Below are 19,814 nucleotides of genomic sequence, written 5' to 3'. Positions count from 1 at the left end.
GAACCAGGCGGGCGCCAACTCCTGACAGTACCCCTCTCCACCGAGGTGGGAGGGCTGTCGACCAGTACGGACGCCGTGACTCATGGTCTTAGGCGTTTCGGCGAGACGTTTAACTCGCAGGGTCAGTCCCCGTCCAGTGGGACTATGTCGCGGCCGACCCAGCGCGGAGCTATGGCCTGCACGCGCTCGTAGGCTGAACTGGGGTGACCACTGGATCTCAACATCCAGCCCGTCGCCCAGTTCAGCTTTCTTGCTTGAAGATCTCACAGGAACACTGGAGAAAAAAAGCTGTCTAAAAAATTTTTTCTAAGAAAAAAATCCTGCCAGGACCGAAGATCCCAGCAAGGTATCTAGGTCCTTACTCCTAACTAGACAGAAAAAAAAAAACTGATTTGCTAGAGCAGGAAGTGAGAGGATATACCCTCTGGGAGTGCCCCTAGGGTGTGGCCAGAACGTTTTCTTTCCTGTCTAGTCCTACTCCTGTAGAGGGCAGCATAACCCGAGTGTGTTGAATCAACGAGGACTACATCTGTCAATGAGCGACAGAGAAACTTTTTTGCCAGCAGAAAAAAATGCTGCATGCTCCTAACTGCTGCTAAAAGCTGGCAAAAAATGCTATTATGAGAGTTTTTCATCCAGCGTTTTTCTGGCATTTTTAGAGTGTGCATTTTTATAGTGTGCATGGAGCCTGACAACACCCAACAAGCATGACAACTCCCAGCAAGAACACATTATAGCTGATTAGGGAAAGCAGACGCAGGACCTGATTTTACCTCTGGGGTGGGACAAGATTTGGAACTCTCATGTATGGATTCTGATTTTGATGAGGTGTGTGGCGCTTCAGGCTTCTGTTTTTCTTTGGCAGCTGCATGTTTTGGGGTAGCAACATTGCTGCCCTTGGGGCTTGGCTCTGGTATCTCAGGCAACCTTCTTTCCTGATCAGGCTTATTCTTTTCATCTGCAGTTCGAAAGGCTGAATCATTCACATCTGCCATTAAAAAAGTAACAGTTATAGTTTAAATCCATCTTTTACCCAATAGCAAACCAATGTTACAGATCTAAGAGCCCATTCACACTGGGGCGAAACGACTTGCTGGGGCGACCTGTGAAGTCACGGTGCACAGCGTGCACCGCGACCTCGGCGCGACATGCACGGACTTCATATAATTGAAGTCAATGCAAGTCGCCCCAAAGTAGTACAGGACCCTTTTTCTAAGTCGGAGCGACTTGTGTCGCTCCTATTAGAACGGGTCCTGTGCTAATCAATGGCAGGCGACCGACCGCGACCTGTCAGGCGACCAAGTTGCCTGACAAGTCACGCTAGTGTGAATGGACCCTTAGTGTAATTTAACAATGTTTAAAAAGCAAATCCCTTCACCCCATGTGTCAACAGATAAAAGTTAAGTGTGACTATATCTAATAACATTTTTATTTTGACAAAATAAGAGAAGACAGGCTGGAGCGTGTAAGTGAGAATGCTATTCTGAGTTACCTGCATATCAGAATTTCAATATACTGCCAGCAAAATTTTAAAACCAACTGAAGCCATGATAAGAGTACAAGATCCTGCATTAAAACGGGACCTACATCTTCTGGAACACTTTCTTGAAGCTCATGCTGCACAATTGTCCTGTGTCTTCATGTGAAAAAATTAATAAAAAATTGTTTAACCACTTTACCACCGGAGGATTTTTCTGTCTTCCGTCTGGGCCACTTTTTGAGATTCGGCACTGTGCTACTAACTGACAATTGCACGGTCATGCAACACCGTATCCAAACGAATTTACGTCTTTTTTTCCCCACAAACAGAGCTTTCTTTTGGTGGTATTTGATCATCTCTGCGAATTTTATTTTTTGCAATATTAATAAAAATTGACAATTTTGAAAAAATAACATTTTTCTACTTTGACAGTTAAAAAATATCCAATATATTACATTTTTGTCATATATTTAGGCCAAAATTTATTTAGCTACATGTCTTTTTAACCGATTTAAGACCGGAAGATTTTACCCCATTCCTGACCAGGCCATATTTTGCGATTCGGCACTGCGTTACTTTAATTGCGCAATCGTGCGACGCTGTACCCAAATTAAATTGACGTCCTTTTGTTCCCCACAAATAGAGCTTTCTTTTGGTGGTATTTGATCACCTGTGCGATTTTTACTTTTTGTGCTATAAACAAAAAAAGAGCGACAATTTTGAAAAAACAACAATATTTTTCAAATTTTTTTATATGAAATTCCCCCCCCAAAAAATGTAAAAATCAACATTTTTTAACAATTTAGGCCAATTTGTTTTCTGCTACATATTTTTGGTAAAAAAAAAAAAAAAAAAAAATCGCAATAAGCGTATTTTGATTGGTTTGCGCAAAAGTTATTGCAGGTACTAACTACGGGAAATTTATGTCATTTTTATTGTTTTTATTTTTTTAACTAGTAATGGCGGCGATCTGCGATTTTTTTTTGCGGGACTGCGACATTGCGGCGGACAGATCAGACACCTAACTGACATTTTTGACACTTTTGGGGGTACCAGTGACATTACTACAGTAATCAGTGCTATAAATATGCACTGTTACTGTAAAAATGACACTGGCAGGGAAGGGGTTAACTTTTATTGGTGATGAAGGGGTTAATGTATGCCTGGTGCTCACTAACGTGTGTGGGGCGAGGGGACTATGTGACACAGGGACAGATCGCAGGTTCAGCTATGCCGAATCCTGCAATCTGATCCTGCCTGTCACTTAGGAGATCCGCCCGCTTTGTTTACACAAGCGGGCGGATCTCCACACTCGATCCCTGACGATCGGGGAAGAGCGGTGGTGATCACCGCCGCTCCTCCCCTGGCCCGACTCCCGCTGTGACTGAAAACAGCGGGAGCGAGCATCCGGCGGCGCGAGCGCGCTGCCGAGACAGAGGAATGTCTGGTGACGTAGGTCTACGCCGCCAGACGATAACGAGCCACTGTGCCGCAGTAGCAGCACAGTGAGCAGTGGTAAAGTGGTTAAAAAGAAAAAAAAAAAAAAGGGACCTACTATTGCTGTTGCAAATCAAACATGTTGGTTTTCCTTTCCTTAAGTCATTTGCTTTAATTTTTTTTAAAACTTAAATTACTACATGCCCCAGAGCAAAGGGTCCACAGGTTAGTTGGTCCAACTAAAAAAATACATTGTACTCAGGGCTGAGACAAGGGGTGGGCAGGAGGGACGGCTGCCCTGGGCACTGTGGTATCATGAGAGGTGGGGGGGCACCTTGAGGAAATTGGGGGTGGGGGATTTGTGTTGGATGAGGAAATTTTGGGGGCAGCAAGGGTAAGAATTGTTTTAAAAGGAGACATTGTTTGGGAGGGGGGGGGGTGCTAAGGGAAGGTGATTTGTGTTTGGAGGGGAGGGGGGAAGAGGATTTGTGCTAAGATGGGGGATTTGAGGTGTTTGTGCTAGAAGAGGTGATATAGTAGAGGGGATTGGTGCGGGGGGGGGGGGGGGGATTTGTGCTAGTAGGGATGATCAGGGCATATTTGTACTAGGATGGGAAATAAAAGGGGGGCGGGGGTTTGGAGTGGGATGAGAGGATGTGTACTTGAAGGGGAGGGTAGAGGAATTGTGCCAGGAGCAGTGATTTCTTTATGGGGGGGGTGGTTTACTGGGTGGGGGGGGGTTTGAAGAGAGAGAGGGTTTATGATGGGAGGGGAGGCAACTTATTGTGCTGGGAAGGGGGATTTCAGCAGGGGGTGGATTTGTCCTGGGAGTAGGGGGAATTTAAACTTAGGGGGTAAGCATGCTGATACATGATGTTTATACATCTTGGGAGGGAGGCGCAGTTTGGGAGGTTCACCCTGGGCTCTAGATGACCTTGTCCTAGCACTGATTATACTACCTAAACATTTGTAGCATTTACTTGTCTGTATGAAATAGCCACTCACTTGGCAGACATAAATGTTTACAAACGACCGTGTGAGTAGCCCATGTATCGGTATACACATGCTCACTGCGGTTTAGAAGAATTTCTGAAAAAACTATCATCTAGTTTGCACTGTAATCTCCTAACTAGCTTTGAACAATCAGAAACTGCTGTCACAGTCCAGTAAAAACATTGGATTAAACTGTTGCTGGGATTTGTGAATTGTGATGGATTTTATGACAATGGGATGGAGAATGTCTTTTCACCCAATTTTAAGAGATACCCACTGTAACTTTGGCCCCTACAATCCAAAATAAATGGACAGAGGTAGGAATTGTAAAGAATTTAGACAAAAAAGGAGTATGATGAGTCTTGTTATTTTTGTCCTATAATTCGTTCAAAGAGTCATTGAAAGGATATCAGCATTTTAGTTGATCTGGTATTTCATTCAAAAGGTAAATATACACATCGTTGCCATTTTAAATGGCAAAAATGCATTAGCATACCAGACCTGACTGTAAAGGTATATACCTTCAAAACAGGGCACAGCAGTCCTAGTCAAATACTACAACAAACATGCAGGAAGACATTAACATTGGTGACACATGCCATGCAAAATGCTTGTTTTACTGGGTGCATTGACATACTCTGTGAACTACCCCACACCAACACCATATTGCATTAACACAAACAGGTCCTAAATTGAATACCATCAATTGAGAGATAAATAAAGCTCGGACTGCTGCCATCCAGACTAATGTCTACCCAACTGATCACATCCCAGGAGGAGAACTCGTCTAAAAAAAAGGACTGGGCATTAGAAGTCATAACACTGCAATGCATTAATAAGTCATTGTTTGGCATCTTTACTGAGCTGATCAAAGAAAATACATTTATGACATTATCAGCCCTAGTTCTAAAAGGCGTTATTCACCAGGTAAAACACTTTGATGTAGTTTGAAATAAAAATTATGAATTGCAAAAAATGATCTACATATTGTGAACTGTGAAAGCAGACTTAAATTGCAACAAAAGTGCAATAAAGAATGAGCAGAATCCAGATGAAGATTTGGTACATTTTCATGAAGAAGAATCCATTAGAAGCCTTTATTCCATAGTATGAAGCCCAAAATCGAAAAATCCCTGAAAATAGTCAGGCACAATACACAGCGTTAAGACACTAGGATAAGGATGACAAATTACTTCCAGTTGAGTCCAAAAAATTTGAAAATTCTAGCCGCACAACTTAAAGTGTTACTAAACTAACAACAGTAAAATCAGAGTTGGTTCACACTAAGGCGACACGACTCTGTACTACTTCGGAAGTCTATGCAAGTCGCTCCGAGGTCGCCCCGGAGTAGTACAGGACCCTTTTTCCAAGTCGGAGCGACTTGTGTCGCTCCTATTAGAACGGGTCCTGTAGCGGTCAATGGACTGCGAGGGTGTGCGACTTGTCAGGCTGACAAGTCGCCTGACAAGTCGCGCTAGTGTGGACCGGGTCTCAGTCTGTACAGTATATACAGTAAAGCATGCTCGTTATACTCACTGTGGAACCTATGGGGTTTGTGTAAAAAGGCTCCGCATTGTGTAAAAAGGCTGTTTGATCCTGTCTTCTCTGATCCTCCCCTTCTTCCACAATCCCCAATCCAACTCCTGATAGTACAAAGCCTTGGGTGGACTCTGCAAATGCTCAGTTTTGGTGTGTATTGCTAGGGAGCTTTTTTTGTTTCTTTAGGAGGGTGCATGTGAACAGCACAGAGCCAATCAGCACTCTCAAGAGGGTCAGAGATCATGCAGCATCATAGCTCAGCCAGAGGAGAATGAAAACTTCTCCTACAAGCTTTTATCAGTGCTCCGCCAGACACTGATAGAAGTCACAAGACATCTATATACTGCTGATAAGAAAAGCTATTTAGCAGGTTAAGATTTACAAAATAAAATTGCATTTACATATTCTGTGTACTGTGGAAGAACAGATATAGAGAATGCAGGGTGCTGGGTTTAGTAACACTTTAAAAAAGGGATCATTATCCTTGTGTTGAAGCTTTGTAAATTGTGCTAAAAAAAGCTGAGCTTTGATTGTAGTTCTGTTTAACCAATATTGAAATTCTTTCACCTCAGCCCTGTCATACCTTCACAACTCGGCCCTGTCCGGCAAGGCAGGAGACCCGATGTTTCTCTGTTACACATAAGTAACACTTAAAGGTCTCGTTCCTCCCCCAGCCTGTGACTAAAGCATGAAGAAAGAAGCAGCTCACTGATAGAAATCTGCATTGCTTTGTATGAATCTTATATATTGTTTTTGAGATGGATAGAGCTTTTTTAGTGTTATGTATGCACTACCGATTTTTTTTCTTCTACATAAAAATCAGCCTGGAGTTTCACTTTTGTTTGCACGGGCGTACTACTAAACCAGTGCAAGGGCTGTGTTTGCCTGCACAGGATGCACAGATGTTCCATGCACCCCTGTGCAGGCACAGCCACTGCTTCCGATTTGACAGCCATGTGAGTGTACGACCCCAAACACAAACAGTGCGTGTTCAGGGCATGCACCTGCACAGATGTCAAATTGGAAATAGCGACTGTGTCCGTGCAGCAGCTATGTCCCTGTTAACATGAAAGGGACTGTGTGCACAGGGATACACCTGTGAATTTAAACACAACCAATGTACGGGTGTACGCTGTAGTATGTCCTTGGGAACGAAGCCCAAAAGGAGGTTCTTGAATGAGCAAACTTAACCAAAACACTTCTTAGAGGTCACGTATAGCCAAAGCAATTTTGGCTATACTTTTCCTACGGAAAAGCACTCCTGTAATCCGTTTTCAGTCTACAGTGGGCTGAAGCTCGCTGTTAGCTGATGTCACAGAGTGGGTAAAGGTGCTCATAAGATCCCGACCATATGGTTGGTATCCACCCAGAAACCTAGACTGGCAGCTGGCTCAGCCTCTCAGAAACCCGTTGAGAGCCTGAGCCAGCCGCCCCCACCCACTCCAAAGCTCAGCACTCCAGCAAGCGAGGGGGGGGGGGGGCAGAGCAGAGAGTGGGTGACTGACAGTCCCTGGCTCTCTACTCACAGAATGCTGGCAACTAAGCAATCAGTGGTCTTTGATTGCTCAGTTCTCAGTCTTAGAGCCAGTGGGGGACAGATGCTGCATCCATCTAGGTGAGTATAACTTTTTTTTTTTTTTTTTTTCCCCCGAATACCCTTTTTCTGTCCATTTTGACAATTACTTGGTCATGAAACACTATATTCCAAATGAATATTTTAATGTTTTATATTGTTTTTTAGATGGATAGAGCTGGTTTTAGTGTTAAAACAAAAACTGTTTCCCTTACTATCTTTTTTTTTTTTAAATCCAAGCAAAAAAAGTGACAGGACAATACAAAAAAACTCTAAAATTAAATATTTTTGGAATGCAGACACCTCAAGGTGATCTTATTTTTTCCACAGTTTTTTGAAAGTGAAAAAAACATGCCAATATTAAGGGGGTTACATGGAGCTTGGTAATGGTGCACTAGATACATTATCTGTATAGGTCATAGACAGAGAGATCAGGAGGTGACGGAGTAAATGTACAGGTCACATACAAAGCAGTATAAGGGAGGGGAGGTGTTAATATACACTGAAGCTGACATATACTCTAGAGGGGTGATTGACACTATTACTGGTACCAGTTTTCACTGGTGCTGGCTGCAAACAAAGATTTTTTTCTTCTCATGCTCTGATCAGAGTGTGAGAAGACAGTGTAAGTTGACTGTCATGTTTTAAAATATCGTCCAGCCCTAATGATTGTCCCGGTTATGAATAACGTGCGGATTACAAGTAGTTAAAGTGCATAGAAGTTAATTACTGTGTTCCAAAAGACATCTCCCTGTTTTCCCTAAATAGGATGTAAGAAAGTAAAGCAGAAGTCTGGGAGTGAATTTCTCTTGGATTTAACTGGTCTTCTCTAAGCAGAACTCCAGTCTTCAGATAATTTATATTTTCAGACTCCTCGCAACAAACATACTTTCACAACAAAGGGTACATGCACACAGCTGTATAAAAATATGACAACTAGTAAGCAGAATCTTGCTGGCAGACGTTGTATAGCAAGATACAATGTTAAACGTGCTGTACGCATGTAACATTTGAGAAACATTTGAAGGCTTACAGTATTTACAGTGCAAATGGCCTTCAGTTGCTAAGAAACAGGCAGCTTCTGCCATCTAGCATCCTTCTGTTGCTAGAACATAAGCAGCTCCTGCAGCTAGCATTCTTCTGTATCTAGTGAGCAGGCAGCACAAACAGAAAGCCTTTTCACTGTACTCATGTAAATGTTATAACAAACATTTAAATGCATGCAGCATAAAATATGGTCTATACGCTGAACCTCAGATGCTGATTTTTTTTATTTTTTCTTTGCAAATCTGAATGCAGCACAAGTGTACTGATCTTAAGGCGCCTGTGTGTATGAGCACTAAAGTGGGGTTTAGTTGGTTTCTAATAACTCTGAGTCACTTGTTATTTGTTTAAAGTGGTTCTAGAGTGCATTTTTATTTGTTTTACCTAAAATAATAAACATGCTATACTTACCTGCTCTGTGCAATTGTGTTGCACAGAGCAGTCCCTTGTCTTCTCTTCTGGGGTCCCCCACTGGCGCACTCTGCTCCGTCTTCCCCGGGTGTGCCCCCATAGCAAGCTGTATGCTATGGGGACACTGGGGACACACACATACAGTGCGCTCTGGAGCCAGGCTGTGTGCATCCATAGACACACATATTATGCCTCGGCCCCACCCCCAATATTTTCCAGCTGCTGCCTGTGTGTTCTGTGAGAGCAGGGAGAAAGGAGAGAACCGCTGAAGACAGGCACAGCACTGGATTGAGTCAGGACCCAGGTAAGTATTTTGGGAGGCGATAAAACTGGTAATGTTTCTCCCCCCCCCCCCCCCCCAAAACAGAAAAAAAAAAAACATATTTCCTTGCTATGTTCAGTTGCACAGAGAGGCCCTAAACCTCCTCTTCTAGGGTTCCCCTCTGATGCTCTAGGCTTCTCCTTTTCTCCGTGTGCCACTAAAGGAAACCGCTTCTTATGGGGGCACATGTGCGGGCTTGCTCCTGAGCCAGGCTATGTGTGTCCATAGACACATACCGTGTGGTTTGACAATGCCCCCCCCCCATGCCCCCTGAATTTGATTGACAGCAACAGGAGCTCCCACTGCTCTCACTGAGACCTGTGAGGAGAGGAACAGAGAGCGCAAGTGCTGCTGCACAGTGCTGGATCGAGATAAGACACTGGTGCGATGCGGGAACCCTGCAAATCCACTGCATGTTGCTGCATCGCACCCGACTCATAGGCAGTTCACACTGCCATATGGGAACTGCTAGGAGTGTCAATACAAAGTTAACCACTTAAGGACCAGGCCTTTTTCTGACACTTGTTGTTTACAAGTTAAAATCAGTATTTTTTGCTATAAAATGACTTAGAACTTCCAAACATTAAATATTTTTTTTTAGAAGAGATCCTAGAGAATAAAATGGAGATCATTGCAATACTTTATGTCACGCCGTATTTGCGCGGCGGTCTTACAGACACAATTTATTTGGAAAAAATACACTTTTTTAATTAAAAAATAAGAAAACAGTAAATTTAGCCCAATTTTTTTCTATAATGTGAACGAAAATGTTACCCTGAGTAAATTGATACCCAACATGTCATGCTTCAAAACTCGTGGAATGGCTGCAAACTTTGTTACTTAAAGATCTACATTAGGCAACGCTTTCAAATTTCTACAGGTTGTCAGTTTAGAGTTACAGAGAAGGTCTAGGGCTGGAATCATTGCTCTCGCTCGAACGATCGCTGCGATATCTCACGTGTGGTTTGAACACTGTTTACATATGTGGGCGAAACTTGCGTATGCGTTCGCTTCTGCATGTGAGCTCGGAGGGATGGGGTGCTTTAAAATAATTTTTTTCTTATTTTACCTTTTTTTTATTTCTTTATTGAGAACAAAGCACCGTACAAAAAGGCAGTAGGAGGACGAGAACAAAGTCACTCCAGTCAACAGAAAAAGTCAACAGTTAAATACATCAGCAGTCAGGCACGAAAGTGCACATGGTGATGACAGGCACGTAGTGACCGTGTACAGACATATTCAGGTGCCGTATAAGAACAATTTTCAAAAATATAGCAAAGGAAGGTGCACACGGTGCATATGCATGCCAGGGGAGGCGCAAAGACGTGTCGCGAACCCCTATCCGTGGGCACCTTACACATCGCCTAGGAGAGGCGAGTCCTGATACAGCAATGATTGACAGGTAACATAACTGGCAACGAATAAACAGCATCGTGAAAACAAAGGGGAAGGTGGGAAGACATGGGAGGGGAGGAATGGAGGAAGGGACGGAAGTTACAAGAAGAAGGTGAAGGGGGAAAAAGAGGGGAAAGGAAGGAGAACGGCCAAGACGTGGACACCAAGGCACATACCCAGCGAAGGCCGAACAGTCCGCCACAGCTCAGCCAATGGCCTGCAAGTACGCATCCGTACATGTAAAATGTACCCAAGGCCGCCAGCGGTCCCTTGTGAGTTCTTCAGTGTTTTTCAACGTTGCAGTCAGTTCCTCCATACGGTGGGTTTTCACTATCTTAGAGAACCATAATTTCCGAGTGGGGGTTGCATCTGTCTCCACATGGCCGGGATGCAGGCCCTCGCCGCATTGAGGAGATGGATTGTCAAAGACTTCCGATATTTCTAAATTGGTCTCCCTGTAAGGTGTAGTCGGCACAGCGCAGGGTCGTCTCCCACCTCGACCATGGTAAGCTGTTTGATGATCGATGTTACCTCGCTCCAGAATGCCTGCAGTAAAGGACATGCCCAAAAAAATGTGAAGCATCGTCCCTCCCTCAGAGCCACATCTCCAACACCTGTCTGGGCAATCCACGCTCATTCTGCGCAGGACCGCCGGGACCCTGTACTACCTGGTGAGAATTTTGTAACTGATTTCTTGAGATTTGCAAGCCAGCGAAGCCTTGTGGGCCAAGCTCAGGATCTTTTCCGTCTGCTTGGGCGTGAAAGAGACGTTGAGGTCGCACTCCCATTGTTTCAGGAAGGGCAATTGTGATTCCCCTGTCCAGATCCAGGAGGAGAGAGTAAAAGGAAGGACAGAGCATGTCTAGGGGGATCACCATCTCGGCACAAGGCCTCAAATGGCGTCAAGGGTCGAGGAGTGTAGCCCGTTTTCTGCATATGGAGGAGGAAGTGTCGGATCTGTAGAACACTGAGGGGGTCTAAGGAAGTCCACGATCTCCGCGTGAGAGGGAACGCTGCCCTGCGGCCACACATCCATGAGGCGGGTCCTCCCAGTCTGGGCCAAGGCCCGCACTCTGACACTCGTGCAGCCTGGAGGAAAGTCAGAGTTGCCCAGGACAGGTATTAGTGGGGAGGGCGAGGGGGCGACCGACGGGTCTCATTTTACCTTTTGATTTTTACACTGTCCCTTTAAAAAAAAAAAGTTTGATCGCTTTTATTTCTATTACAAGGAATGTAAACATCCCTTGTAATAGAAATAAGCAGGACAGGTCATTTGTAATGTGAGATCTGGGGTCAAAAAGACCACAGATCTCACATCTTCACTAAAAAAAAAAAAAAAAGTAATTTTTTCTACAAGAAAAAAAAAAAAGGGCCCTTTAAGGCCGTTGGGAGGAAGCGACGTATGATGTAGCTCCGATCCTCCAAATCTATAGACTTCCTGCCTAGGACTCCATCAGACCGGATTGTTTACCCCGCTACCGACGGCTCCGGTAAGTGGGGAAAACGACCGGGAAGCGGCGGGAGGGGGGCACCTTTCCTGCCGCCCATAAAAGTGATCCCGCGGTGAATCCCCCGCTGGAACCACTTTTATGTCAAAGCGGACCGCCCTCCGTTTAAAAAAAAATATGGTGTTATGGCAGCTATCTGCCGCCATAACTCCAGTATTTAATGTCAAAGTACTGATGTAAAACTGCGGCGGGCGGTCCGTAAGTGGGTAATGACACCCCCGGATTAGTTCGCATATCGCAGTGCAATTTGTAAATTCGGCTAGGAATCGGATTGCATAGGTGTAAACACTCATGCGATCCGATTCTGGTGTGGACCAAAAAAAAAGGGCCCTGCATGACTTTGGTCCGAATGCGATGCACATTCAGCCATAAAATTTGCATCACACAGACATCGCATGTGATTTGCATAGCAGTGCGCTGCGAATCACATGCGATGTCTGACATTGTTATAGTGTGAACCGGCACTTAGGTATGTAGAATAGGGGAGGGGGGGGTTTGGGGGCGACACACTAGAACATTTTTCACCTTAAAGCGGAGTTCCACCCTGGAATACTTTTTTTTAATAAAAATACCCCGGGACAGTCAGGGCTAGTACATTCCACAATGGCTAGCCTCTGATCTGTCCCGGGTTGCACTTACCTTTTAGGAGAAATACTTACCTTGAAAAAGTATTCTCCAGCGCTGCCATCTCAGGTGTGGGCAGCTTGAAGCCAGCGCGATCCTCTTTTGCGTCCTCTTCCGTCTTCTTCGGTCCCACGATGCACTGCACCGGCCCCGCCGTCACTTCCGGTGTGCGCGCGTCATCCCTCCACAGCTTCTGGGCATGCCCAGAAGCTGTTTAGAAGGGAATGACGCGCGCACACCGGAACGGACGTCGGGGCCGGTGCAGGCGCATTGATTCCTGGGAGCGATGACGTTCAGCTCCCAGGAATCATTGCAAAGCCAGGAAGTGACGAATCGCCGTGGCCGCCGAGGGGAGGAAGAAGGAAGTAAGGTGACCCGGAGCGAGAAGATGGAGGTAAGTTTACATTTAGGGTGGAACTCCACTTTAATTCGGGGAATGCATTAAGGTAAAAAATGTCCTGCCTTTAGAACCACTTTAATGCAGGGAATGCATTAACGACTTGACCTCCGGAAGATTTACTCCCTTTCATAAACAGGCCATTTTTGCGATATGGCACTGCGTTACAGTAACCTTTAAATTAAATGTATGTCCCTTTTGTCCTACAAATAGAGCTTTCTTTTGGTGGTCATTTAAAAATTGTGTTTTTTATTTATTGCGCTATAAACAAAAAAAGTAAAAAAAAAAGTTCTTTTTTAATTAAGGCCAATATGCATTCTGCTACATATTTGTGGTAAAACGAAATCCCAATAAACGTATATTGGTTAGTTTGTGCAAAAGTTATAGCGTCGACAAACTATGGCATATATACTGAAACCTTAATTTTTTTTTCACTAGTAATGGCAGAAATCAGCGACTTATAGCGGGACTGGAGATATTGGGGCAGACAATCGGATACTGAGACTTTTTGGGAGCCAGTGACACTAATACAGTGCTCAATGCCTTTTTTACATAGGCAGAACTCTGTCCTGTTTGTCTTCCCAATGATTGGCATCTGCTGTGTATAATCACAGCACAGCCGGGTCGCTGGCAGCACGCATCCCCTAAACTGACTCTCCTACCCCTACCCAGCAGAGCCGCCTTCCTGCTGTACATGTAAGTGATACGGTCGGCAAGCGGTTAGGGTAAAAAATGTTTTGCCTTGAGAATCACTTTGTTAGAGGGATTGGTAGGCTGCCAAGATCTTTTCATAAAATGTAAAAGTAAAAGAACTAGGATTTCAGTGCCTCTGTTGGGAACTTTAAAGATTCATTTTTTTACAAAGCACACAGCTACAGTGGTGAATAAGGACTTGTTTTAAGCCCTGGTTCACACTAGGGAAGTGCAGGAAACGCAGCGATTCCTTTGTTTCCCACATCACATAGCAATCACACTGTGTTCATGCGATCTGCTTCAGGTGTCCATTGAAAGCTCTTTACACTCTAAACCCGATTGCAAAACGCAGTTTGTTTGCCTGAACTGAATCGCATGGGGATAAACACCCATGCGATCCTGTTCCAGTGCAAACAAAAAAAAAAAAAAAAGCTACCTGCACCTTTTTCATGCAGATGCGGTGCGATTCCTGTGCAAATCACATGCGGTGTGGTGTGAACCAGGGCTAAAGCGCATCCACTGCTTGTTCAGATTATACAAGAACTTTAGTCTGCATAGTCTGTGCACAGGTTCGGTTTAGGTGGCACATTAATTCATATTGAAGGACCTAAAGGCTATTTTCACCTTTCTCTCCAAATGGGGGTACATAAAATCCAGGAAGATTTGATTTCTGTCAGCGGTTTACCACTGCATTATTTCAAGGAAGCATACTCAGCCCTTTCTTATTTCTCATTCTCTATTCTCATGGATTTGAGGTGTTTAGAAGTGTGGAAACACATTATACATTAGAAGACAGTGTTACTTTTTTAAATCAGAACTTTGTTTTATGCTTATTCTCTGTGTAGCACTTTGCAGACATTTTGCCATTACTTATTTTTTTCTTTGCACTTTAAAGCAGTGTTCCAACCTTTTCTGTGTTTATTAAAATTCAGCAGCTACAAAAAGTGTAGCTGTTGACTTTTAATAAACACACACTCACCTGTCCCACAATCCAGCTATGTGCCTCCCCGAAGCCTCGATCTTCTCCCTCTGGTCTCGGCGGCGCCGGCATCACTAGTTAGGGCACCCAGCTGTGAAAGCTTGCGGCTTCAAACCAGGGTGTGCACTGCGCATGCGCAAGTCGCACTGCGCGTCTTGATTGGCTGGCAATTTTCTGGAACCTCTGACATGTCCCAGAAGATTGCAGGAAGGGAGGGGGAGAAAACTTCCACTCGGGGCGCCACGGGGCTCTGAGCGGAATTGAGAGCGGGTACCTGTCAAAACAAGGTACCCACTTCCCCCCCAAAAAATATGACATGCCAAATGTGGCATGTCAGGGGGTTAGGACTACTTCAAGCGGAAGTCCCACTTTTGGGTGGAACTCCACTTTAAGTAAATGTACTTTAAAAAAAAATAAATAAAACTCGTGAGGTTAGTCATGGCCATCTGTGGCCAATGAGGGAGATTTCCTTTTACTACCTGTTCTATGGACACAGCAGGAAGTGAGAGAGAATCTCTCCAAAGTGAGGAACATGTATTCTTAACCAGTTATCACTAGAAAAAGTGTCCCAATTCAAAATCCCTAAATATGCTGCTAATAAACCATAGCCCTGCAAACTGGTAATGAGCAACCAGCAAAAACTGGATTTTTGTCTTACCGTAAAATCCTTGCTCTGAGGTTCTCTGACGGACACCGCTCCATGTCTTCTAGACCATTGGGCTTTATGCTGCTCTTTCTAGGAGTAGGACTAGGTGGAAACCTTTTTGGTTACGCCTCTGAAGCAATTTTAGAGTGTATACCCTCACTTCCTGCTATAGGACTTCAGTTTGTAACAAGCAGTGTCAGAAGAAAACATAACTCAACCCAACAGAAGGGCGGGTGCTCAGTCCGTCAATGAACCTCAGAGAAAAGGATTTTACGGTAAGACAAAATCCTGTTTTTGCCTTCATTCACTGACAGACACAGCTCCATTTCTTCTAGACCATTGGGATGTCCCAAAGCAGTGCAACATGAGGGGTGGGAAAAACACAGCAAGAGATTTTATTCCCAACAAGGCTAAACAGACAACCAGGTAAAACAGGAGCTCAACTAGGAACAACTGGAGCTCACCACCAGAAAAAAAAAAAAATCACACCCTCAGGAGGCGGGAGCCGCTGCAATTGCAGCCTGCAAAACATTGCAGCCGAATGCCGCATCCAAAGATGCAAGTACATCCACCTTATAAAACTTTGTGAATGTGTGTACAGACGACCATGTCGCCACCTTGCACACCTGAACCACTGACGCCTGATGGTGGAAGGCCCAGGAGGCATTAAGCACCCTCGTAGAATGTGCCTTGACAGGGAAAGGAGGAACCTGACCTCTTAATGGGATAGGCCTGCACCACTGTCTGCCTGATCCACTTGGAAATCATCGCAGCAGAGGAGGCCTGCCCCTTATGAGGTCCATCCATAAGAACAAACAAAGAATCAGATTTTCAAATCAGTTCAGTCACCGCCAGCTACACCCGAATCACCCTAACCACATTGAAGGAATGTAAAGCAATTTCCTTAGGATGCGTCGGCTTCGGACATAAGGACGGCAACACAGAATCTTCATTCAAATGAAACCCAGAGACAACCTTAAGAACACCTGACAGGGTCACAACACCACTTTGTCCCTATGAATCACCAGGTAAGGTGACCGACATGACAACGCAGCCAACTCCGACACACTACGTGCGGAAGTAATAACGACTAGGAAGGCCACCTTCTACGACAGAGTGAGCAGAGGAAGTTCTCAAATACTTTAAAAGGGAGGCTTTTGAAGCACCGACAGTACCAAATTGAGGTCCCACAGAGGCACCAGGTATCTCACCAGCAGAGCCAGATGGCAAACTCCCTGCATAAAAGTGTGAACCAAGGACTTCGCCGCCAACGGTCTTTGGAAAAGAATAGCCAAAGTGGAAATTTAGCCCTTAATGGTGCCCAGAGCCAGATTCTTGTCTACACCTAGTTGTAGAAATTCCTAGAGGCGAGACTCAAAAGGAACAGGGAGAAACCCCCCGAGATTTAAACCAAGTAATGTACGCCTTCCAAACTCAATGATAAACCTTCCTGGAGGTAGATTTCCTAGCTTTTAACAGCGTAGGAGTCACCGACTCCGACAGCCCTCTGTCCTTCAGCACCTGGCTTTTAATAGCCAAGCCGTTAAAGCCAGAGACTGTAAAGCAGGATGGAAGATTGGTCCCTGAGACAGAAGATCTTCCCTGAGAGGAAGTTTCCAAGGGATGTCTACTACCAGCCTTACCAGGCCTGCGTACCAAGACCGGCAAGGCCATTCTGGTGCCACTAGAATGACTGGAATCCCTTCTACCTCAATTCTGTGTAGCAGTCTCGACAGAAGTTGTAATAGAGGAAAGGCGTAAATCAGACGATACTGACCCTAAGGGGCCACCAGGGCGTCTGCAGCGTCGGCCTGAGGATCCAGAGACCTTGAAATGAACCTCTGCACCTTTCTGTTGAGACGGGAGGCCAGCAGTTCCACATAGGGGTTCCCTTACCGAAGACCCAGTTGATGAAACACCTCCGGGTGAAGAGACCATTCTGCCTGTTCCAACGTCTGCTGACTGAGATAGTCTGCTTGCCATTTCTCTTCCCCCGGAATGTGCACAGCAGGGGAGGGCCGTAACCTAGTTCTGCCCACCCCAAGATACCATCCAGTTCCTGGGCCACCAGGGCACTCTTTGTGCCCCCTTGATGATTGACATATGGCACAGCCGTAGCATTGTCCGATTGTATCCGCACAAGGTGTCCCTGCAGAGGATCCGTCCATTGAGACAGAAAGTTTGATCACCCGAATTTCCTGGAGGTTGATCAGGAGCCTGGACTCCTCTCGAGTCCAAACACCTTGGGCCCAGTACACTCCCAAGACACCTCCCTATCCGGATAGACTGGCATTTGTGGTGATCACAGTCCAATACAGGGGAAGAAAGAATTTTCCCAGACGAAGGCCTGGGGAACGGAGCCACCATAGCAGAGACTCCCTCGAACCCCGACTCAGCAGGATCAAATCGTCTAAAGACAGCGGATCCTTGTTCCATTTGGTCAGAATATCCCTTTGCAGAGGTCTGGTATGGAACTGCGCAAATGGAATTGCCTCGAAGGTTTAAACCATCAGACCCAGCACTTGCATGCAAGTCCTAAACGACGACCAACGGTTGGACAACAGGATCCGAACCGCATCCTGTAGCTTCAGAAGTTTCGCCTGAGGAAGAAACACCTGTGCGTCAGACCCAAGTAGTCCAGCTTGGTGGATGGTCAGAGCAGATTTCTGAAAATTTAGTGTCCATGCAAACTCCTGTAGAGTTCGCAAAGTAATGTCCAAATCGGCCCCTAGAGCCAAAGAAGACTCTGCACGCAGAAGCAGATTGTCAAGGTAACCCAGTACCACAATCCCTTTAAGTCATAGCAAGGCCAGAACTGGGGCCAAAACCTTTGTGAACACCTGAGGAGCTGAGGCGATACCAAAAGGTAACACGACTAATTGATAGTGTTCCTCGCCCACGGCAAAATGAAGAAAACGCCCGACATATATTGGAATATGAAGGTAAGCGTCCTTGAGATCGACAAAAGCCAGAAAATCCCCTTTGATGAAGGAAAGTTACTACTGTGCGAATGGACTCCATCCGAAATTTCAGAACCCGCACAAAGTGGTTCAGAGCCTTGAGATCCAAGATCGGACGAACCTTGCCTTCCTTCCTGGGAACTGTAAACCGATTTGAATAAAATCCTTGAAAACAATCCGACTCTGGAACCGGCACAATAACTCCTTGTGCTAACAGGTCCTGCACTGCCTCTTAGAGGCCCTGTAGCCGCTCGAGACAGGTTGGGAGGAAAGAGCTTTAGGACCGAAACTCGATTTTGTAACCAAACCGAATCAACTCATGGACCCATCTGTCCTGAATGAGCAAGGTCCACGGATCCGGAAAAAGGCGAAGACGTCCCCCCACCCCTGAAGTGGGTGAGGGCGCCCCTTTAGGCTGGTGAAGGCTTGTCAGCGGAACCAGAAGTGCCCGCATTGGACTTACCATTTCAGGGTCTCTTGGAGCCTCCCGCAAAATTGCATGTGGATCTCGAACCCTTTTCATGCAATCCAGATGGACGAAAGGGCCACTTGTGAGCCTAGAAGAAAGGAACATTTACGACCAGGTTTCTTGCCCTTAACAACCTGTGGAAGTAATGTACTCTTACCTCCCTGTAAGACCCTTAATGATCTCTTACATAGTGGCCCCCGAACAAATGGTCACCTACAAAGGGTAGATCAGTCAGCATCTTTTTAGAAGCCTGGTCGGCCAACCAGTACTTTAACCATATCATGAAGCGAAGAATCACCGCCGTCACAGATACCCTGCCGGCCAAGGAGTCCGCATCCAAAGATGCATCACAAATGTACTGTAAGAACTGGATCAACTGATCTGCCAGCTCAGGAGGGTGTTGACTCCCTTCCAGATCCAGGCGTAAAATTTTAGCCCATTCCGTTAAGGTCTGAGATACCAAGGTGATGGCAAACACAGGTCTCAAAATTGAACCAGGTATGGTGAAAAGGTACCGGACCAGAGCCTCAGCCTTCTTGTCCACGGGGTCCTTAAAGGATGGGGAATCCTCCACCAGCAAAAGAGAGGCCTTATTTAGCCTGGAAACCTGAGAGTCCACCGACGAAGGAGTCGTCAGTTTCTTCAGAAGAGACTCTTCAAAGAAATATTTTCTAGCAAAAGGCTTAGGTATTCCAACCATGCATTTCGGTAAACCCCACTGACTAGTGACGATCTCGTCAAAATAACCAGGAAAGGGGAACACCTTAGTCACTTTGGAAGATTTTTGGGTGCCAAACTGAACCGGCGTCACCGACTCGGCCTCCGCTGAGTCTTCCAACTTTACTTTACGAGTTTCCCGTACTGACACAATTAGGGCTTCCACCACCACTTTTTCATACGCGGCTGTGGAGTAAGATGACGACTCTATTAGAGCACTCAGCGTGCATTGACGCAGACACAGTGGGCTGACTCTCGTCCAGGGTGGCAAAATCAAACTCAGACTCTGAGCAGGCAGAGGACACAGGTGAAGGCGGGGGGCACTTCTTGCTAGGCCTCCATTGCAGGGTCATATCTACCTTGGATACAAGTGACTGCAGGGCTGCCGTCATGGCCGCCAGGGCAGACTGAGACCCAGGGGGTCCTGCAGCTTCCAGGAGTTGGTAAGGAGGTGATTTATTTATTTATTTTTTTTTTTTAACAGGCAACCCCCCCCCCTGCACTGCTGGAGCGCCGACACTGACACTAGAGGCCCCCGCAGCACATCACTGCACTCAGACTACAATAAAATGCCTGCCGTTATTCTCTGTAGGGAAACCAAAAATATGGCCGCTGGACTACACAAAC

At 45.6% G+C, this 19,814-nt stretch overlaps 1 protein-coding gene across 6 annotated transcripts in view; it reads right to left on the bottom strand.

Annotated features, from left to right (window-relative positions):
* The window catches only part of TSPOAP1 (TSPO associated protein 1), a 432,345-nt gene that overhangs the window by 120,832 nt on the left and 291,699 nt on the right, over positions 1 to 19,814 (bottom strand). For 5 of the 6 annotated variants that reach the window (XM_082245070.1, XM_082245072.1, XM_082245075.1 and 2 more), the window contains exons 13-14: positions 4,611 to 4,697; positions 774 to 988 (exon numbers count right to left, since the gene is read on the bottom strand). In XM_082245070.1, the coding sequence (XP_082101196.1) occupies positions 774 to 988; positions 4,611 to 4,697 (302 nt within the window). The remainder of the gene's footprint in view (positions 1 to 773; positions 989 to 4,610; positions 4,698 to 19,814) is intronic. The other variant, XM_082245071.1, reaches the window with a different exon arrangement.

Source organism: Pelophylax lessonae (genome assembly GCF_965119305.1).
Source record: "Pelophylax lessonae genome assembly, chromosome: 2".
NCBI lineage: Eukaryota > Metazoa > Chordata > Amphibia > Anura > Ranidae > Pelophylax > Pelophylax lessonae.
This window is presented reverse-complemented; position numbering and strand designations above follow the sequence as displayed.